Source organism: Carcharodon carcharias, chromosome 22 (assembly GCF_017639515.1).
Source record: "Carcharodon carcharias isolate sCarCar2 chromosome 22, sCarCar2.pri, whole genome shotgun sequence".
Taxonomy (NCBI): Eukaryota; Metazoa; Chordata; class Chondrichthyes; order Lamniformes; family Lamnidae; genus Carcharodon; species Carcharodon carcharias.
In genome coordinates, this window is record NC_054488.1 from 51,193,301 (window position 1) to 51,217,305 (window position 24,005).

The window sequence follows — 24,005 nt, forward strand, 5'->3', positions numbered from 1 at the left end:
TGGCAGATTGTCAGATCGCTTGACTGACATCCAGTCCTGGATAAGCAGAAATTTCCTCCACCTAAATATTTGGGAAGACTGAAGCCATTGCTTTCAGTCCCTGCCACAAACTCCAATCCCTAAGCACCAACTCCATCCCTCTCCCCGTCAACCGTCTGAGATTAAATCAGATTGTTCGCAACCTTAAGATGACCTTCTGACCTCATATCCATGCCATCACCAAGATTGCCTATTTCTATTTCCGTAACATCACCTGACTCGGCCCCTGCCTCACCTCATCTGTTGCTGAATTCTTCATCCATGCCTTTGCTACCTCTAAACTTGACTAGTTCAATGCACTCCTGGGTGACATCACAATCTGTCCCCTCTAAACCTAATGTCATCCAGCACTCTCCTGCCTGTGCCCTAACTTGCATTAAGTTCACCTATCACCCTGTGCTTGCTGACCTACTTTGGCTTCTGGTTCAATTTTTAAATTTTTATACATAGCCTCCATTCTTTCTTTGCCCTTGCCCCTCCCTATTTCAGTAATCTCCTCCAGCCCCACACCCTGCAAGATATCTGCGCTTCTCCAATTCTGGCTTCTTGAGTATCTCTGATTTTAATTGCTCCACAATTGCTGGCTGCATTTTCAGCCGCCAAGTCCCTAAGCTCGGAATTCGCTCCTTAAACCTCTGCTTCTACCAATCTTTCCTCCTTTGAGACCCTACCTCTTTGACCAATATTTTAGTTATCTGCACTAATGTGGTTTGATATCAAATGTATGTTTTATAATGCTCTTGTAAAGCACCTTGGGATATTTTATTAAATTAAAGGTACTATAATACAAGTTGTGTTGTTGTTTAGCGAATGGAAGATGAGACTATATGCCTTTGCTGTTATAAATTTGAAAGCTTAAAGTTGTGAAATGTATATTTAATCACTTTCTTAAAAACAGCAGGCAAATTTATCTGACCAAAAACGTGCAAGTTATGATTTGTACCAGCAGCTAAAGATGAAAAGTTTCAGAAAAGTTTTGTGCTTTTATTAACATATCATTAGATACAACTTGGAACAATGTGAATTATATCTCTTAGGCAATATATTAACATCATAACTTCATCAAAAGGACTTGAATGCATAGAAAATGACAACTGGGATTAAAGACTATATTAATAAATATGAATTGAGATGAAGAAGCTCGGCACAAAGCGTAATGGCATAATGAACAGCAGCTAACCAGTGTTGAGCATTTGATATTTAAGGATGAATAGAAATGCTAGGGTTTTGTTTAATATTCTTGGGGGAGGGGAGCAGCTATATTGTGCAGATCTTCACATCAGAAAAAATAATGAGCGGACTTAAGTACCTTAAGGTAGATGTTACATGATCTGTAAAGGAGTGGGCTTCACAGACAGAGAGACCTTTTCTCATTCATCCTTCCTTGCATTCTTCTAGAACTCATTTTTGTGTATTACAAGTAAATGCTTATAGCGGGCACATCCGTGCAAGCAACATACAGATTTTCCAATTAAAAATACCAAATATTTATTTACAACAAACTATTTTAATTATTTTTTTTACATGTAATGCACAGTCCCACAGAATAGACACCAGAGTTTCAAGCCCATTCTTCATTGTACGATAATGTGTAGAAATCAAAATATAGGATCAATATTTGTGTTTAAAAATGTTGTGTATATTATTGGGTTCATATTCTTTAAGCTGTCCACTATATTTATGTTTCGTTGCAACTTCTGCAGTAAACTGTGAACTGTTATGTTGAGGTGTCTAAGTTGAGCAGCACTTGGGCAAAGAAACAACAGCTGTTATTGTACAGTGCTAGATGCAACACTGGACTATTGACCAGTGTACCCAAGTTACATTCCCAGTTTCAGATGACTCTTGGGTGTCCCCTAGAGGTTGAATTTCCCTTTTTGTCTGCAAAAATACATATGTGTAAATATAATGTAGTAGCTGAAAAGCAAAATGACTTGAAACTGCTTTTTGTAGAAACATTATTTTCATGATTACTGTTGATTTCAACAAAACTGTTTATGAGAAAGCACCATAAATATATGTGTGGCATTCTGTAAGCAGGCTGAATGAACCAGTGAGCTCCAAATATCATTTCTTTAAGGATAGAAACAATCTGATCTTTTTCACAACATTGCTGTGTTCAGAAAGGAAATGAAAATTGTTTTGCTATTTAAATCTACAGAATTAAAATTACTTCAGTTCCTTTCCCCTACAGTTACATATACAAATATTTATAAATTATTAACCCTAAATATTCAAATACAGGTTACAGTGTGTGTATATTATGTTGTTTTTGGCACATGCAGAAACCTCTCAATATGACTAGAAATCTATTAGGGTGCAGTTTCTATTTATCAGAGAGGTTGTAAACATTGACCCTTAGCTCCCACCCCCCCCCCCACCCCCATTTATATTAAATCCAAGAGATGGAACACAGTTTGGCAGCAGATGTTGCTTTGAAAATCCCCAAAGGTAAGTAGTGTAGTGCTAAGCATGCCCAGCTAATATTGCAGGACTTGCTGGTACAAACTTGGAAAAATTTATTAAGTTTGCTTCCAATCTCCACCCCTCCATCATTTTCACGTGGTCCATCTCTGACACTTCCCTTCCCTTCCTTGACCTCTCTGTCTCAATCTTTGGTGATAGACTGTCCACCAATATCCATTACAAACCCACCGACTCCCACAGCTACCTCGACTACAGCTCCTCACACCCCGCTTCCTGTAAGGACTCCATCCAATTCTCTCAGTTCCTTCGCCTCCGTCGCATCTGTTCCGATGATGCTACCTTCAAAAACAGTTCCTCTGACATGTCCTCCTTCTTCCTTAACGGAGGTTTTCCACCCACGGTCGTTGACAGGGCCCTCAACCGTGTCTGGCCCATCTCCCGTGCATCCGCCCTCACGCCTTCTCCTCCCTCCCAGAAACATGATAGGGTCCCCCTTGTCCTCACTTATCACCCCACCAGCCTCCGCATTCAAAGGATCATCCTCCGCCATTTCCGCCAACTCCAGCATGATGCCACCACCAAACACATCTTCCCTTCACCCCCCCTATCGGCATTCCGTAGGGATCGCTCCCTCCGGGACACCCTGGTCCACTCCTCCATCACCCCCTACTCCTCAACCCCCTCCTATGGCACCACCCCGTGCCCACGCAAAAGATGCAACACCTGCCCCTTCACTTCCTCTCTCCTCACCGTCCAAGGGCCCAAACACTCCTTTCAAGTGAAGCAGCATTTCACTTGCATTTTCCTCAACTTAGTCTACTGCATTCGTTGCTCCCAATGTGGTCTCCTCTACATTGGAGAGACCAAACGTAAACTGGGCGACCGCTTTGCAGAACACCTGCGGTCTGTCCGCAAGAATGACCCAAACCTCCCTGTCGCTTGCATTTTAACACTCCACCCTGCTCTCTTGCCCACATGTCTGTCCTTGGCTTGCTGCATTGTTCCAGTGAAGCCCAACGCAAACTGGAGGAACAACACCTCATCTTCCGACTAGGCATTTTACAGCCTTCCGGACTGACTATTGAATTCAACAACTTTAGGTCTTGAGATCCCTCCCCCATCCCCACCCCCTTTCTGTTTCCCCCTTCCTTTTTTTCCAATAAATTATAAAGATTTTTCTTTTCCCACCTATTTCCATTATTTTTAAATATTTTAAAATCTTTTATGCTCTCCCCACCCCCACTAGAGCTATACCTTGAGTGCCCTACCATCCATTCTTAATTGGCACATTCGTTTAGATAATATCACCAACTTTAACACCTATGTGTTCTTTTGTTCTATTGTTGTTGACATCTTTTGATGATCTGCTTCTATCACTGCTTGTTTGTCCCTACAACCACACCCCCCCTCCACTTCTCTCTCTCTCTCTCCACCCCCCACACACACACCTTAAACCAGCTTATATTTCAACTCTTGGACTCGAACTCAAGTTCTGTCGAAGGGTCATGAGGACTCAAAACGCCAACTCTTTTCTTCTCCGCCGATGCTGCCAGACCTGCTGAGTTTTTCCAGGTAATTCTGTTTTTGTTTTGGATTTCCAGCATCCGCAGTTTTTTTGTTTTTATCTCTGATAAGCTTCCTTTTGCTTGTCCAGCTAGGACTGTTTTACTTGTTAGTTCACTGCTATATTTGGAGTATATTTCTATGTATGATGGTTTGAGGTAATTTAATGCAACCCGTATACATTGTCTATTAGTATGATTCAGAGTTTTACTTTGTAGCTCATAGGTAACATTCACATAGCACATCAGATGTCAGTCTTGGCTCAGTGGTAGCACTCTTGCCCTTGAGTTGGAAGGTTGCTGGTTCAATCCCCACACAAGTAATGAGGGAGTGTTGTCTTTTGGATGAAATGTTAAACCAAGGTCTTATCTGCCCTGTCTGGTGATAAAAGACCCCGTGGCACTAATTGAAGTGGAGCAGAGAAATCCTTATTTCCATAACAAGTACATTGTGCTTGTCAGTGCACATTTTCCTGGTAGCAGTCGTGTGGCATTCATCCAATGCCAGACCTGTGTCACCTTTATTCAAACCAGCCAGTCAGGTTACAGAATGTTTATTTGGTGACAGGGTTAGCCTACAATGAGAATCGTGCCACCACCAGAAATGTCACTTAGTCGAGTGTCAGTGTTTGAGCAATAATTGCTTCATATAGGACATGCAGAAACAGCTCTGCAATACGCTGTGCATCTAGATTTGAGGTCATATGTTGCGTGCTGCATAATCACCATAGTTAGAGACAAGCCCTCACCACCACCTGGGCAACAAGAAGTGGAGTAGTTTTCACAGGAAAATGAACAGCAGCATAAAGAGGAAAGGCAGAAATAGTTCAGACTGTTAGGCATTTGGCTGACCGAGCTCTTAGAGAGCAGCTCATCCAAGAGGATTTCATTTGAACCACCCCTACCACCCCATGCACTAACAATCTTTTACACCATGGCCCTTATTACCACCATCTGCTTGCCTCCATTCAGTTCAACTTTATGGACCTTGCTCTTGGTTAACTACAAATATTAATATTAACACCAATGCCAAATCCAGAACTCAAAATTACTCCAACATTTCTTTTCTATATGTGCACGATAATAGAAATAATTCCAAATTAATTTGCTGCAAGCTTTTAGTGTCGACCTTCTGTGTTTGTTTATCCTGTTCCTAGAGGTATATATTCAGTAGCTACACCTTGGGAGGTGAAAGGCTGCTATGCTTCCATTGAGAAAACCTCAGGTGGCCGTGTTGAATGATCTCGAGCAGCTCTGAGCCCTGATAACCCGACTGCAGCCTGCAACACTTCTGCATAAGATGGGCCTGTCTGGCTGTGTTAACAAGTGGACAGCTGGGGAGCAAACATATAGTTGTCCTTGTGTGCTTCCTATGGAGCTAATACCATTCTCTTGGGACTGCAGATCAATACTGTACGAGAGCAGAGTAAAGAAGTGGAGTGCCCCTGCCAGCAATGCCACTTAGAGTGTCAGGAGAGGCTCCCTCATAATATGCACTTTTGTTTTGTTCATGGGGCTGATCTCACACTCCATTTTAGACAGAATAGTCTTCATACTCTGTGTGAAGCACTGACACAAGTATTCCCCACCCTAGCTCCTGAATGCATGCCCAGTGATTCACCACACGAAGATGCTTCCTCTAGCCTAGCTTCTAAAACAAATGTGGCTCTAGTCTCTATTGGTGCTTGCTAGGGTCCGATTGAATCGATTCAGAGGGACCCCAACAGTTTGAGCAACTGATATTGAAGGATATGGGTTAGCATTTAGTGTGGGATAGATATGCTTGCTGAAAGCTGCAGATTACTGGGCCAATTGTGTGGGGTGAGATAGAAGTGAGAAGGGGAAAAGAGAACAAGGTGTGGAGAAACCTCCTCCATCTCCTCCAGTGTTGCAACTCGCCATGACTAACCCAACACTTCTGGTCAGCACTTCATTTTCTAGTGGGGCCAGGGTGTAGGCATGCTTGGCCTCATCCAGTCACTGCCTCCTGTCTCGTGTTGTGCGCAACCTTCTGCAGGAAAGCAGGGAGGGGGTTCGTGACAGACTTTGGAGCAGTTTTTAGAATGTCATGGTAGAATAGTGGCACAGATTTTTGCCACGACAGAGAGGCTCCCTTGTGGCTAAAAATCCTAAGTCCTGCCCCCGAGCACAGCATTTCTTATTTCCGCACAGGGTGGGACTGGAGTCAGGCTGAGTTACACAAGCATGTTTTACGGAGGCAGTTGCCATTTAAATCATCAGCTGCCTCCACTGAAGTTGGATTTTGGTAGCCCAGAAGTCTGAAACCCAGTTTATGCAGATTAGATCAGGTAAGAGCTGGTCTGAACTTGATAGATTCGTTCGGATAGCCAGGATACCCCTTTCAAGAGGTAAGGTGCCTCTTCAGTTATGGTCCCAAGACACTTTTGGGAGAGGTAAGGCACCCTTTGGGGTTGTTAAAAGCAAACCTGATTGTACCTAATCTCTTTGGAACTGTTAAAGTACTGTCAAGGTGTCAAATAATTGTCAGTACTTATTGGAGCTGTTAAATTTTTAAAAAAGTCTGGTTTTTAAAAAAAAATCAGTGCTTGATATTTCATTCTGTCTGTTGAGAGGAAGACTGAGGGTTATCATAATAGGATTTGTGCTGCAATGCCTGATTTTGCAAATGAACATTATCACAATGGAATGCCTGTTAAGTGAGCAATTTGATTGATAATCCTGAGTAGTTATAGAAAAGGAATGTTCATTTTCATTAGAGATTAGTTGAAGGAGTTTCTATGTACTGATTTTTAAAAAAATCAATGAGAGTTTATTTTGTTTGAAATAGTGATGCCATCAATGGATAAATTTTATTTTATGTCAGCATGGCTCCTAAAGTTTGTGGGTACTAGCTGAGTTGTTAAGGGCTAAGGGTGGTGGGTTGGGGATGAGTTGGCAATAAGTTGGCTTAGGGCCTATAAAGGGCCATGGTGATATTGGTGGTATAAGGGCCATGGGCTTGGGAAGATATGGGTTGGCATAATGGTATGAGGGGCTATGTGGTTGTGCAGGCTACCATTTTTAAAGGAGCAAACATTTGGGCCATTGTGTGGAAAAGTGAAGATTGCTATGGTGGTGAGATTAGGAGGAGAAAGAGGTGGAATGAAGTGTGCTGCAGTGTTTTGGGAGAGTAAAAGGGCCATGGGGGAAAGAGATTAGTATAATTGAGGCTGCAGGTGTGAGGACAGTAATTGAGATGGATGCTAATATTTTTACTTTGACAACTGTTAAGGTTATTTGATCCTTTTTGGCTGTGAAGTCATATCCTTGGAGCTGTGATCCCTTCTTTGACCTGCTCAGTGATCTTTTCCACATGAGTTGGAGGTGTTGTTTGGTCTGGAGGACTTTCTGTCCCATGGAAAAAACTGGGTCTTCCTCCTCCTGTCCCTGCTTGGACTAAGGCCTCCTACACTGTATCTGAGGTTCTTCTCTGCAACTCTTGCAACCATGCTTCCAACTTTCCTTATTGTCTGCAGCCATAGTGGATCACCTCTTTAAGAGGTGCTGTGTGCCTTTAAGTGATTCATGTCAGTAATGATTGATTTCATGCCCAAATAGGTGCCCAACCAATTGGCAGATAGATAGCACTGGTTGAATATTTGGCTCATTATAATGAGCTGCTAGCACAAATTTCACAGCCGTGCGCAAACTTGAAAAGGGGCATGCAGCTTGTGTACCACTAATTGTTTGGCCATTTCATACATGATCAAATGTGTGGATCATTATGTCTAATTGACTTAGATCTTTATCTATTCCATAAGGATATTTAATTTCCATATATGTATGCACAAGGGAAGATCAGGCCTTGACTCTCTGTGTTATGTGTTACAAGTGGAATAGAGCAATAATTCATTTGCTTATGCCCTATGTTCTTAGCTTTACCTGCTCTGATCAATTCTAACAGTGTTCAGGCTGACAATTTAACTTTTGTATGTTTAGTCTATTGGAACCTTCCACATGCCCAGATCATTAGAAGCAGGAACAATATTGTGATCCATGTGTTTATTGCTAAGACCTCGAGCAGCTTTGAGCCTAGTGTCTGTTCCTATCGCTGCTAATGTAACTAAAGGACGTGATTAGAATTAATTGGTAGTCACATTCATGAGTGTTTCTTGGTGCAAGTGTAACTAGTAAGACCCCTTTGAATAGTAAGGGCCATTATTATCTTCAAAATGTTTTCATTCTGACAATGAGCGCAACTGGCATCAGAAAGTAAGCTGAACTGAATTAGACTCATATTTCAGGATGAAGGAGGCTATTTGGTTGAAGGCATTTCTGGCCCTAACAATGAGAGAGTTTGCTTAACGTTAGCACAGATATATTCGTTGCTTCAGCTTCAACTGCACATTTTAATTTCATTCCCTTGATCTATCAGTGTTGCTTTCTGCACAAGTCAGTTCTACCAGTAGTCTAATCAGTACTCAACATTTTAAATTATGCCAGTGAACCTTCTGTGGCACCATTTCCTTGTAATTTTAACCTGTCACTGTATGGTCATTGCTGTAAACAGACAAATTCAGGTAAATAGGGGTATTTGTAAATAGTGAAGCCGTGAAATCTGTTGGCTGCCCCACAGAGCTAAGTTGTCTCAGGTTAAGTGAATTGAGGGTAGGGCTAAGGAGGATCAGACATTGGGTCACTTTTGAATTGCTAAAATACATCTATGCACCCCATTTGTGGATAGGTCCCCACTGGTCCCTTTAAGAAGCTGTCTTGGCAGCTCTACATCAAATTTCATTGATGTCCTATTGATGCCAAAGGACCCCATTTAAAATTGTATAATTAGGCTCCTGCCTGTTTCTGGCAGGGGCTTGGCTACCTATCTCAAGGTCCTAAGTAAGATGACAGTGATAGTGTAGGACTTCCTCATTGCAAATTCTGAGCATGTTGCCACCCTAATTAGCAAGTCATGTGTGGTGTTGCTCATAGTGAGTCCAAGATATCATTGTTGCACTCTGACTGCCTCTCTGAAGTATATACAGGAATTTTAAAAGTGTTTATCGCCTAAGGGAAGATATTTGCACTGAACAAATCTTAGTGATGCATACTGGGAGGTTGTCCACAGTGAGATTGTAGCATTCTGGGAATTTCAAGCACAACTGTAGTTAACAACATGTAGAATGAAATCGCCAGAAGGAATTTCAATTTGAATTCCAGTTTTTGGAAAGAAGCTGAAGCCTTCAAATAAAAATATCATTGATGGTCTGAAGGACACTAGAAGACATGATGACCCAGATGAATTCCTATCTCATATGTTGTATGAGAATATTAATATGTCAGTGTTAGTAATTAGCAGCTTCAGTTCTGGTGAGGAACTGGGTGAATGCTGCTTCATCATGAATGCTACTTACACAATGTCCTGTGGGAACATAATGCAATTGGTTTTTACGTATATATCTTGTGCAATATATTTCCTGGAAAGGGCAATCTATTTTTCACTAATTGCTGTAAATAGTGTTATACACTTTTCTGTAAAATAACAAAAAATGTAAAATAATTTGGAATTTATGTATTATGGCAGTTGATTATTTTTTCAATCTCAGTACCACCCAAATTAAAGAGTAATTGATTATGAAAAACTGGTGTGTGTTTTTAGATTTGATAATGCACACTGTAGAAAGGATTAGTCTACAGAGTTAACTGTATGTACTATAAATGCGGTGCAATACATGTGGTGTAATGTGTCCTTGGAGAATCCGAACAGGGTTTGAGAGCTGATTTTCAGCAGAGCTGTGTTTAGCGTAGGCAAGGGTGGAGCTAATCTCATGCATCCAGCAGCGAAAGCAAGCTCTACACATTCACTAGTGTCACAGCTGCATCACTGGGGAAACACACTGAGAGTGCGGCATCAGCACCTTTTGCAGCCTTCTAAACGGGACTTAGCTGGAAACCTTTGTCTTCACGTTGCTGGGTGCATCATTTCTATCTGATAATTCCAACTGAAGGATTAATAGTTTACTGACAGCAGCTACTGGCCTTCACAACACTGTCCAAGGGTATGCCTGTGGACTGAAGAAGGACAACATTAGGATTACAAAGGCATTTGTAATAGAGGTGACGACCCTATTTAACAAAATAACATTTGGTAAAATGCTCTGCATTTTGTTGAACATGTAGAACAAGATATTAGTATTATATTTTGTTGGAAATCTATTTTAATCTTGGGGATTTGTCTGGACTCTGCTGTCTCAAAAATCCAATCGTTTGTGATGATGTTGCTGTGCATACTGAAGACTGTCAGCTAGTGGAGAGGAGCACTGTCAGAGCCCTACACAAATATAACCAGGTACAGCATCTGTGTTAAATGTATGCATCACCTCTAGATTTACTGATTCATTTATTTGGATTCTTTGTTTAATTTGGAAATACAGAAATCAGAAATTGCCATTTTGTGCTTTATATTTGTGATTTCAATGATATACATGCTTCACATCAAGATTTATTGAATACATATTCAGCATTTACTGTCATTGTCTTCAGATGCTTATACAGTATTTTGTTTGTAGCCGTCTTAAAGGGAGAGATAACTCGAGGAGAACTGCATCAGAGGTTAGGAATGAGAACCTTTGACACAATTTTATATTTCTGGTATCTGTAGTTACTTATAAATCTGAGTACAATTTGAGCATTTTTTTATTTGGTTACAGTATACAGGAGCCTTGCCTTTTGTTTTACATGCTGTAGGTAGGGTAATTCCATAGTGTCTGTCATTGTCCTGTTTGTACACTATTTGAACTGAAATTGAAAATTATTTTCCGCATTCGTTAGGTGATTTTGCATCAGCAGTATACATAGAAATTTTGTTATACAGTAGCGGGGGTTATTTAGAACATGAGGGCCAAAGAATTTCATCGCCTACTCTAACACCATGACTTCGGTTCTTGGATAATAACCCAATTGTATATTAACAGAATTCCATTCTTTCTGAAAATGTGCCCTACTGAAAAGCATAATGAAATCCCTGGTGTATTATATGCTGTTTCAGCATGTGTCTGTTGGGATCAAACCATCTGCTTCTCAACAGTTGGTGTCAGTGTTCAGTACCTCAGACCTGTCAGACTCAGCATATTACCAGGCAGGACAGTCCTTGAACACTATATATGTTAAAGAGCCCCAGGCTACATTGAAGGAAATCCTCCATTTTCAACAGACTTGGTTAAGTGTTACAAATTTCAGGGCACACACTGTAATATAGTACAAATCTAAAAACAGTGCATGACTTGATATATGAATTTCAACAGCAATTGTGTTAATTTATCAACCCACCTAGCAAAAATGCAGCAGAGAAGCCTATAGGATTTTAAACTCTGATATTTAAATAAAGTAAATGCACTATGATGTATTGATTTTTTTGTAATGCTTCCATAATAAATTCCATTTTCCTCTAAGTTGACCAGCCTCTGTCCAAACAAAAAACTTTGCACTCTTGTTACTTTCTTTCGTAATTTGCTAAATATAATTTATTATTGTGATGGTGGAAGAAAATAAAATGTGCAGCAAATATCATGTCTTTCAATAAGATATTAATTTTAAAATACTGCTGTGCAGAGTGCAATGTAAAATTAAGCCTTATTAACTTTTTACATCCATGTTCAACAGTTCAATTCCCTGGGACTTTTCAAAAAATGTTTTGGTAAATTCCTGTCATTTTGCTTAAGGCTAGCAAATTTTCATACGATTATTCAGAACAAATGTAACATTGTACAGTTCTGGATTAAATGTCAATGTGAAACAGAAAAACAGGGTGAGATTGTCAATGTGGTCTTGATTTTGATAAGGAAGGGAAAACATTGATAAGATTCGTGGAATTTTTTTGCATCTATAAACCAGAGAGAAGTGATTCTTGTTTATGTCAGCAAAAGTCTGGTAATTCTGTTTGCTATTAATGAAAAAAACTGCTAAATACTTATATAGTTAGTCATCCAGTTGACATTTGTACTGACTTGTTGGTGATAGTGAAACTGATATTAACAGTGACCTGAATTAAGTAGCTAATTATTCACAAGCAGCTTTTACAGAAGTGCCAAATACAGTAATTATTAATGTAAATTTAATTTAGAAAGCTAATTTTAATGCATGTAAAATAGCTACGTCCTTTCACTGTAATTGCACTTCTGGCCGTACATCATAAATATGTGCTTTGATGGTCTTGTATGGGAGAAGTGTTAAGTTTGGTGTAAAGCTTATTCCAAATAAACTCCACTTTCTGCTTGTACTGCAATAGACACTTTCTGTAAAGCCCATAGTCTTGGACAGGAAATGTATATCAGATGAAAATCCCTAATCTTGTGAATGATAAAGAAGATAATTGTGAAGTTACTCAAATTTTACATAGCAGTTGTTGCCCTGGTCAATATATTGGATGGAGTTCTAATTCTAAATAACAGACATGATCATTCTGTTCATATAATACTAGTTAACTTACCCACATGCACAGGGCACTGTTCTGACAAGCCACTGTCAAAACAATGCTTGTTTTTTTTCCAAAATTGAGAGATTTAATTTAACTCCAAAAGAGCAATAATCCCACAGTTCTTTTTAATTCTGCACTTAAATCATTTGGGCCACACGCTGGACCAACAAAACTTTTCCAGTTGAGATGTCAATGAAGTGATTTGTTTTTAGGTATCCAATTGGCATTTCACAGCACTGTTACAAAAACACCAACATTCTAAAATCTGCGATGAACATATGTGTTTTGTGTCTCATTTTTGCATACAAGCAAGAGTTCAAATCCAGCATATCTGTACTGACTTTTGATGAAAGGTAATTAATCTGAAACATTAACTGTTTCATTTTCCACAGGTGCTGCCCGACCTGCTGAGCATTTCCTGACTTTTCTGTTATTTTAGATTTGCAGCATCCATAGTATTTTGCTTTTACAGTATGTATTTGACAGTATGTATACTGTCTTGCTTTTTAACAGATAAATACCATTTGTGATAGCAGTGAGGCGTCTTTTTAAGATGGATACTGAACTCACTCCAATTTATGTATTGGAGCTATTTGTGCATGATGTGACTGAGATTTTTATATTCAGTAGTTTAACATGAAATTTTGGTGCACTTTTAACCCAAGGGTTGTGGTGAGGTATGCTTTTAACTTTTGCGTATATTTCACAAATTAAGAGGTAGGAGTGAACATGTGTTGAAATAAATGACTGTCCTTTTAGAGGTTCTTGGGCCACCGTTGAGCTCTGCATTGTGTGCAAACCTGATGATATATCTAGCCATTAGCACAGAGAGCTGTACCGTGTAATTCTACAGCCGAAGAAAGCTGCTTTTATACAACAGAAGTTTACTGTTTGGTTCATCTGGGGGCGGAGGCCAGTCAGTCACTGTTTAGGAATTAATCTTTCCCCCTCCTTTTAACCCACCATTAGTAAAAGATCCATTCTAAACTGGTTTGAACAGTTCAAGTTCAGCATTTTTTACATTTAATGCTGGAATGTAATTAACAAATGTACAATACTGTTGTTTTGAGATGTTAGTTACTTTAGTATCAATGAAGCAGAAACTTGTAATCTAGAATGTGTCTATCTGTGTATAAAAGTCAAATGTAACGGTCATATTTTATAATGTCTCTGTGAAATGCCTTGGGACATTTTATGACGTTAAAGGTGCCATATAGATGCAAGTTATTTACTTACAAGGTCATTTTTGAGTTATGCTGTTGTAGATCCTGATCCTATTTGTGAGGCTATGTGATGCTGGCATAATTATACTCCAGAACTTGAGAGTTTCTAGAGCACTGTATATAAAACAAAACGTTCTCACATTTTTGGCACATGTCCAATTTTTCTTTACAGCTTGGTCAAATCTCCTATCTCATATGCTATTCCAAGCAATTATTTTGCTCTCTTTATTTTTGTTAATCATAGGCATATAATTAGGAGTCATATAAAGTTGCTGGAAAAAGTAGCAAGCCTGAGGACTGGGAGCAATTTAGAATTCAGCAAAGGAGGACCAAGAGATTAAGGTGGGGAAAATAGAGTATGAGAGTAAACTTGCAAGGAACATTAAAGCGGACTGTAAAAGTTTCTGTAAGTGTGTAAAAAGAAAAAGATTAGCGAAGGCAGTCCGAAACAGGAGAATTTATAATGGAGAACGAGGAAATGGCAGAGCAATTAAACAACTACTTTCGTTCTGTTTTCATGGAAGAAGACACAAATAACTTCCCAGAAATGCCAGGGAACCAAGTGTCTAGTGAAAAGGAGGAATTGAAGGAAATTAGCATTAGTAAAAAAAAAGTGCTGGAGAAATTAATGGGACTGAAAGCCGATAAATCCCTTGGGCCTGATTATCTACATCCCAGGGTATGAAAAGAGGTGGCCATGGAAATAATAGATGTGGTGGTTATCATCTTCCAAAATTCTGTGGATTCTGGAACAGCTCCAGCAGATTGGAGGGTGGCAAATGTAACCCCACTATTTTCAAAAGGAGGGAGAGGGAAAACATGGAATTACAGGCTGGTTAGCCTAACATCAGTCGTAGGGAAAATGCTAGAGTCTATTATAAAGGATGTAATAACAGGACTCTTAGAAAATATTAGACAAAGCATTAGACAAAGTCAACATGGATTTATGAAAGGGAAATCGTGTTTGACAAACCTACTGGAGTTTTTGAGGACATAACTAGTAGAATAGTTAAGGGAGAACCAGTGGATATGGGTTTTCAAGAAGCTTTTGATAAAGTTCCACGTAAGAGGTTAGTGTGCAAAATTAAAGCACATGGGGTTGGGGGTAATATATTGACATGGATTCTTTTTCGGAGTGGCAGGCATTGACTAACGGGCACTGCAGGGATCAGTGCTTGGGCTCCAGCTATTTACAATATATATCAATGATTTTAATGAGGGAACCAAATGTAATATTTCCAAGTTTGCTGACGACACAAAACTAGCTGGGAATGTGAGTGGCGAGGAGGGTGTAAAGAGGCTTCAAGAAGATTTCGACAGATTGAGTGAGTGGGCAAATACATGGCAGATGCAGTATAATGTGGATAAGTGTGAAGTTATCCACCTTGGAAGGAAAAACAATGACAGTATTATTTAAATGGTGATACTTGGGAAATGTTGATGTACAAAGGGACCTGGGTGTCCTTGTCCACCAGTCACTGAAAGCAAGCATGCGGGTACAGCAAGCAGTTAAGCAGGGAAATGGTATGTTGGCCTTCATTGCAAGAGGATTTGAGTTTAGGAGCAAGGATGTCTTACAGCAGCTGTACAGGGCCTTGGTGAGACCACACCTGGAGTATTGTGTGCAGTTTTGGTCACCTTACCTAAGAAAGGATATACTTGCCATAGGTGGACAGCAGCGAAGGTTCATCAGACTGATTCCTGGGATGGCAGGATTGTCGTATCAGGAAAGATTAGGTCCATTAGACCTGCATTCACTTGAGTTTAGAAGAATGAGGGGGGATCTCATTGAAACGTATAAAATTCTGACGGCTGGACAGACAGGGTGTCGGGAGGATGTTTTCCCTGGCTGGGGGTTCTAGAACAAGGGATCACAGTCTGATCATAAGCTGTTCCAGTACAGCTACAACATTGACATCTGCCTGGCTATGTGGAAAATTGCCCAGGTGTGTCCTGTACACAAAGAGCAGGACAAACCGAACCTGGCTAATTACCGCCCCATCAGTCTACTCTCCATCATCAGTAAAATAATGGAAGGGGTCACCAACAGTGCTATCAAGTAGCACTTGCTGAGCAATAACCTGCTCGCTGACGCTCAGTTTGGGTTCTACCAGGGCCACTCAGCTCCTGACCTCATTACAGCCCTGGTTCAAACATGGACGCAAGAGCTGAACTCCTGAGGTGAGATGATAGTGACTGCCCTTGACATTGAGGCTACATTTGACAGTGTGGCATCAAGGAGCCATAGCAAAACTGGGGTCAGTGGGAATCAGGGGAAATAAACTCCAATGGTCGGAGTCATACCTAGCACAAAGGAAGTTGGCTGTGGTTGTTGGACGTCAGTCATCTCAGTTGCAGGACATCACTGCAGGAGTTCCTCAGGGTAGTGTCCTCTGCCCAACCATCTTCAGCTGCTTCATCAATGATCTTCCTTCCATCATAAGGTCAGAAGTGGGGATATTTGCTGATGATTGCATGATGCTGAGCACCATTCATGACTCCTCAGATACTGAAGCAGTCCATGTCCAAATGCAGTATGACCTGGACTGGTAAGTGGCAAGTAACATTTGCACCACACAAGCGTCAGGCAATAACCATCACCAACATGAGAGAACCCAACCATTGCCCCTTGATGTTCAATGGCATTGCCATCACTGACTCCCCCACTATCAACATCCTGGGGGTTACCATTGACCAGAAACTGAGCTGGACTAGCCATATAAATACTGTGGCTACAAGACCAGGGCAGAGGCTAGGAATTGTGCGATGAGTAACTCACCTCCTGACTCCCCAAAGCCTGTCCACTATCTACAAGGCACAGGTTAGGAGTGTGATAGATACACCCACTTGCCTGGATGAGTGCAGCTCCCACAACACTCAAGAAGCTTGACACGGTCCAGGACAAAGCAGCCTGCTTGATTGGCACCACATTTACTCGCTCCATCACTGTTGCACAGTAGCAGTAGTGTGTACCATCTACAAGATGCATTGCAGGAATTCACCAAGGCTCCTTCAACAGCATGTTCCAAACCCACTAGCACTATTATCTAGAAGAATAAGGGCAGCAGATAGATGGGAGCACCACCACCTGGAAGATCCCTCCAAGTCGGTCACCATCCTGACTTGGAAATATATCGCCGTTCCTTCACTGTCACTCGGTCAAAATCCTGGAACTCCCATCCTAACAGCACTGTGGGTGTACCTACACCACATGGACTGCAGCAGTCCAAGAAGGCAGCTCACCACCACCTTCTCAAGGGCAATTAGGGATGGGCAATAAATGCTGGCCCAGCCAGCAACCCCCACATCCCATGAATGAAAAGAAAAGGATATAGGATAGGCCATTCAGGACTGAGATGAGACATTTCTTCACCGAGGGTAGTGAACCTGTGGAATTTTTTACCACAGAAGGCTGTGGAGACCAAATCTTTGCATATGTTTGAGGAGGAAATGGATATGTTTCTGGACACTAAATGCGTCAAGGGGTATGGGAAGTGAGTGGGGCTATGGCGTTGAGATAGAGGATCAAAATGTTCATATTGAATGACGGAGCAGGCTCAAAGGGCCAAATGACCCACTCCACCTATTTTCTATGTTTCTCTATCGTTTTGAGCTCTTCACAGGCAATAGATAAGCTGGTAATTGAGAAATCCTGATGGTATTCTTAGGAACTTAAATTAGTGCAGAGACATTGGTTGCACTATGTAATGGATATTTGCACTCTGGATGATGCACATTATCTAAACTTGCTATGCTCAAAATGTTCATATATGACATTGAGAGATAAGCCATCCTGATATCATATTTCTGATAGTGGATAGGCTGAGCTATTAAAGTAGTGTTCTGAGGGCAGAATATCCTAGTTCAGAATGTGCACAGTTGAGCTCAAAATAAATGTTCACATTCCACCAACCCATAACTCATGTGAATAAATATGAATTAATAGCTTCTCCATTTGAGAATTGCAATTCTGGATGTGACGTAAAGAATCTGGATCACAGCTGCCAGAATAGTTTAAGATAGCTTGATTCTTCTTCTTAGCTTGATTCAGATGGTAGAAATGACCACTGCATTGGAATATTGTTGGAATTCTATTTGTTTTCAAAAGCTAAGCTGATAGTCTAGTGCATTACTGAGGGTGTGTCCTTTGTTCAAGATGCCATCTTTCAATTCAGAGGTTAAATCGAGATCCTGTCTGCCTCTGGTAATCAGATGGGCATTAATGACATGTAGTTTCCCTCATGTCCTATCGGGCATTTCTCCCTCAACAAATGTGACCTGAAAAAACAATTTACTCAGTGATTCACCTCATCGCTGACTATGGGTTATTGCTCATGCAGAATAGTTGCATTAACCTGCATGGCAATCCACCACATTTCAAAAGTAATTTGTTGTGCAAAGTGTTTTCAGATGTTTCCACATGATAAGATGCTATGCAAAAACAACTTTACTGTATCTGGGTTAGGCCACAATTAATTCCAGTTTTGGTTGCCTTAATTTAGGAAGGAGATGCATAGTGTGGAGAGTTAGTAGCATATCAGGATTTAGAGGTTTTGGTTATAATAAACTAGATATATTAGTGCTCTTTTAATTAGAACAAAGTAAATAAGGAAATCTGAGAAGTGTTCAAAATGATGACAGTGGTCATTAAACTAAGTAGGAACAAACAATTTTGAATGGTTAGTAAGTTGGTAGACAGTATAAAATTAAGATATTCAAAACAATGTAAAGAGAAGTTAGGAATTTTTTCATGACTCACCTGTGCTGTAAAATTCCTGACAACTTTGGTTAACTTCCTTTGCATGGGGTGGAATGTTCAAATCATATTGGAGATCATATAAATGCTTGTATTACCAGAATTTGATTGTTGTTAACCAAGTTTAATTGTGTTTCTGATTGAGCAGGCTTTTTATACCCATACCTCCCTTAACAAAAAGACCATTTGTGGACATTATTTACATAATGCTTATGGCTGTCACACCCCTTAGGATAGGATTGTCTGATTTGGTGAGGGGCAGGAGGGTGTGACTGCAAGTGAGGCAGGTATGGGGATCAAGAAGGTAGAAGTGGAGGAGTCTCAGCCCTTGCAATTGTCCAAAAGGGTAGAGGTTCTTGCAGCTTGTATGGATGAGAGCAAGATCTGTAAGGTGGATGAACGAAATTACCATGGCATCATAGTACCGGAAGCCATTCATGGTGGGCCGGGGGTGGTGAGGATTAAGTAGGAATGTAGTGGTAGCAGGAGATGGTATAGTCAGGGGGATAAACAAAGTTTTCTGCAGCTGAGAGGGTACTAACAACATATATAGGAAAGAGGTTCTGAATAGGGAGGATGAGCAGTTAGGGCCAAACTAAAAAGTAGAACCTCAAAGATATTCTCTAGATTATTACCCGAGACGTGAGCAAATTGGCATGAGGTAAATAAGATAAGAGAGATGAATGTACGACTTAAAGACTGGTGGGAGAAATGGGTTTTGATTTATTGGGCACTGGCACCAGTACTGGGGAAAATGGGAGCTATACTGTTGGGATGGTCTTCACTTGAATCACTGTTCTGGTGAGTTGTATATCGAGGACGGTAGACAGGGCTTTAAACTCAATAGTGGGGAGAAGGAATCACTTGAGAGGTGTGGTAAATCAAAGGGAAACAATGAGGTAATTGTGCAGGATAGCGATCTGGGTAATGACAACCAGAGTATGACAGAAAGCAATAGAAAGTACAGGCTTAAGAGTGCACCAGCAATTAAGGCCATAGATTGCAAAAGTGGTAAAAAGACAAAGTTAAAGGCTTGGTATCTGAATGCAGGTGACATTTGTAACAAAATGGATGAATTGTTAGCACAGATGGAAATAAATATGTATGACCTGATAGGAATTACAGAGACATGGTTGCAAGGTGACCAAGGCAAAGACCTGAATATTGAAGGGCATTTGACATTTTGAAAAGACAGGAAGGTAGGAAAATGTGGTGGGGTAGCTCTGTTAATTAAGAATGTCATTAGTACAATAGTGAGAGTTGACCTTATAGCTCAAAAGAGCAAGATGTAGAATCAGTTTGAGTATAGATAAGAAATAGGAAAGCTAAGAGGTCACTTTTGGGATTAGTTAATGGATACCAATAGTGGTACACTATAGAACAGAGTTTACAGGATGAAATAAATGGGGTGTATAAGAAAGGTAGATTAAAGTCACCCATGATTGTTACAGTACATGTAGATTGAGGGAATCCAATTGGCAAAGGTAGCCTGAAAAATGAGTTCATTGAATGTATTCTGTACAATTTCTTAGAGTAGTACATTCTAGAGCCAACAAGAGAGCAGGCTATTGTCGACCTGGTAAGGTGCAATGAGACAATAATCAATAATCTCATGGTAAAGGAGCCTTTCGGTGACAGCGATCATAACATGATAGAATTTCATGTTCAGTTTGAAGAGGAGAAGTGTGGGTCTAAGACTAGTGTTTTAAATCTAAATAAAGGTAATTATAAGGGTATGAAGTCCGAGCCTATTGGAGGTTTATTCATCGACCAACAGCACTAAAACAGTTTACCTGGGCAATTATGCTGCTTGTGGGACCTTGCTGTGGCTAAATGCCACTGCATTTGCTACACTGCAACCATTCAAAAAAAAAGAGCTGAATTGGCTGTGAAGTGTTTTCGGACCTCCTAAGGATGCGAATGGTGACATGTGAATCTTAGGTTTGTTTTGTTGCTAGTCTGCATTCTCCTGAGGGAGAAATTTTGAGGTGTGATGGGGAGGTTTTAGTGCACTGAATATCTTGCCAAAAGTGGAAGCAGGCTGCTTAGCATTTCTCAACTGCCGGTGGACACTGAAAATCACTCATTTAAATTGAGTATTTTCCCACAAGTGCTTTAGCGCACATCTGAGAGGGGGTAGGAAGGCAGGTCTTTTTCCTGAATCGTAATGCCAGGGTGCAGTAATGAGAGCTGAGCTAGCTTACACTTTGTGGTGGGATAAGGTTGGCTCTGGAATTGGAAGACTGGTTAAGGTGTTTGTTCAATAGCTGTACAGAAAGTCTTTCATGACTATTTTCGACCATTCATAACCACTTTCGTGAGAGCATAACCAGAATATGAGGAGGAAAATGGCCTGATAAATAAATACACTGAATATCTCACTTGATTACTCATGTAAAGGACCACCAAAACCAGCTGACGGCGCTACAAGATCTAATTTCCTGAAATATGTGCAACCTATCAGCAACCTTTCATTTATACAGAACTCCCTGAAAGAATGCATTGTGGATTTGTCACAGATGTAAGAAATGTTTTCTCACTTCTATGATGAATCCATAACTTATATCTGAATGTTCTTTTGCATGTGTGAAAGCCTGTATGAAAGCTCTCACATCGCAGGGACCAGAGAGTTGTTTCTCTTCATGCCAACGACCAGTTGTACTGATCCTTTACCTGAATGAATAATTTGCAGTCACCAGTGCAGTTCAATTTATTGTGATCTGTTCTTTCTCATTGAACTCTACATTATGATGTTATTGGAAAATATGTGGTACTTTCTAGTTCTCCACTACCACCCATTTTAAAAGACGTCATTATCCTGTGTTTTCGTTATGACACCTGAAACAGAAACTCCATAGGATTTTAAATATTTATTTTCATAGTAATTGGCAAACCTCTTCCTGGCAATGCTATTATCTATCTTGAACTGATAATACATCTGTGTATCAATGTACATCAATATTGCACTATATATCCCTTGGCTGTTATTGGTATTATAATTCTATATGCTCTGCTGCTTATTTTAGAGTGTCTGACAGACTTGTATATTAAATAGTACTTAGACATTGAATTCCTTCATATATAGTGACAAAATTGTTAATCTGTTTGAATTAAAAATGTAGAATCTTCATATCTGTTTATTTGACAGCTGCTTAAGCATTTGAGTTGGGCATGTTATGTATTAGGATAGAATTCAATATACATAAACATGCATATATTATCTAAATGAGGGGAAATCTTTTGCTTTATTCTGTTCTTGGCATTTACTTCAGTCAGTTATGAATAATTAAAAATCAGGGCTGGGAGTGAAAGGCACGAAGCATGCGAAGCAGCTCTTGACTTGTTTAAACGTAGGTCAGGTGACATTGAAGGTCAGAACAGCTGAGCTTTTCCAACCAGCAGTTCAGTTGTGCTTTTACAGCCTTGATCTCACCAGCTCACTGTGCTCATGTCTTTATTTACAGTGCCCGCAGACCTGACTCCAGAAGAGGAGATAGAGCTAGAAAGCATTCGACAGCGCAAACAGGACCTCCTGGCTGACATACAGGTAAGGAGTTGATTGTCTTAGATGCCAACCAAACACAAAGGATATCAACGTTTGATTGCTGTTTTCCAGTTTTAATTTTGGTCCTGTTACTATCTAGATATGAGTGATCTCCTGAGGGCACAATATATTTTTAAAGCAAACTATATAATCGTGAAACATGACTTTTAAAAGTTTGAATCTCTATGCCAGTAAGTGGTTTTCCTGTGGTCTGTTTGAGGAACAGTTACGTGATTCTTGTTAGTGTATTTTTGCTGATATGTTTGGCATAAACAGATTCTATTGTAAGGTTAGAAAACAAATAAGTGACCCTCTACTTAAGTCACAGTGCCATAACAATAGTCCGTATGAAATACTCATGTTATCCTGAAGTTGGAAAATTTTAAACTCACTAAAATAATATAACAGTCAGAGTGTGTGACTGACAAGAATATTAGTGGGATGCTCAGCAGCCACTTGAGGAATGCACCCAGTTACTATGTTATGTTATTAGTTTTGTGAATGCCGGTGTATTCTCTCAACATTTAAGTATTTTGGTGAAAGTTTTGTTATAATATTCAACTTCCAAACAGGGTCTATAGAAGCAGGTATTTTTGCCAACTGTCATTATTCACCAATTGCTGCAATGTGCCTTCAAACATCTAGATTTGTCATGGGATCTTTATCATATTGCTATGATTTATGGAAATCCAATGAGGTCTTGTGCAAAAATACTGTGAGGTATCTGTTTTATTGTTTTATCTCCTCAACATAAAATTTCTATTGTGTGTGAGAGCTCTCATTGTCACGATATCTACCTCATATTCACTGCAAACTGGAGTGAAAAGATGTTGGCTTAAGGATTCAGCTGCACATTACTTAGTTATTGAGCGATAAATAGTGAATGCCTCCATATGGGGGCAAGAAGTAAACACTCAAACCAGAAATGCACTGCCCACCATATTACCGAGACAAAAAATTGCATACAGTTCCCATGACTGAAACAAGGTTTAGTTTCTTTGCATAAGCATATAAGAGTGGTTTGTCATAAGGCAGCCATTGCTGCCTGCACCCAGGAAAAGCAGGTCTACATGCAGAAAAGGGATGCACACTAGGGTGCAAAAAGAATGACTTATTGAATAATGAGCAGGGAGGAACAATAATGTTCCTCCCAACCTCAAAGAACGCGACGGGCCATTCCCTCGCCTCACACTCGCATCTGATTATCATCCCAATGCTTGATTGTTTTCATTATTGACCACCCTATCTCCCAACCACTAAACCAATCATGCTTCCTTCTGGCTGCCTCGCTTCCTCATTCGTTGCAGTGCCATCAGTGACCCAATCTTCAAACGCACTTCGCTCTTTTGCTCTTGTACACTAAGCTGCCCGGTTGTCATGAGGCCAGCAACCCAGTATCGGAAACAGCTTGTGTCTCACCATGCCTGCACAGGAATGGGGTGTGCTTGAATTTGTAGTTTAGGATGTGTGTAATTGTTTGCAAGGTGCAAATTGTGACTTGATTTCTGACTACTACACCCTCCTGTAGGCAGGGGAACACTGTACAGACTAGTAATTGGAAAATTATGTCATTGTTCTATTCTGGCTGAGCATTATATTTACCTGCAACCAGGCAAAGTGGTAACTTCTGCTTGCTGCCTTTGCAAATCCCAGGAAAAGACATTGCTTTAGCTGGATCTTGGCACCTATGCAACCAGAACTACTAATTCATTTAGCTTATAGTGCTACCATCAAAATCAGGACTGTTGCCAACAGCAATCATGCTAAGTGAAGGATCCATTAGTCAGTCAGCTTTAAAATAATTACTTAACCAGTTTTACAACAGACATAAAATATTAATGGAATATTGTGAAATGCTTAGTAAGATTTGATTGTCACTTTAAGTGAGAATCTCTTGTATTTCAAGAATTTGCTTGAACATTCTTTTCAGTGCGTCTGTACGTACCTCCAATTCTATCCAAAATTCAACATTAAATAGCTGCACAAAATAATTTAGACAGATAATACTCGAAGACTATAT

At 40.2% G+C, this 24,005-nt stretch overlaps 1 protein-coding gene across 4 annotated transcripts in view; it reads left to right on the forward strand.

The window, feature by feature from the left end:
- cyth1b (cytohesin 1b) overlaps positions 1 to 24,005 on the forward strand; it is a 231,499-nt gene that overhangs the window by 130,211 nt on the left and 77,283 nt on the right. For 3 of the 4 annotated variants that reach the window (XM_041216750.1, XM_041216748.1, XM_041216749.1), the window contains exon 2: positions 21,906 to 21,988. In XM_041216750.1, coding sequence (XP_041072684.1) covers positions 21,906 to 21,988 — 83 coding nt within the window. Of the gene's footprint in view, positions 1 to 9,868; positions 10,336 to 21,905; positions 21,989 to 24,005 lie in introns of those variants that run through there. The other variant, XM_041216751.1, reaches the window with a different exon arrangement.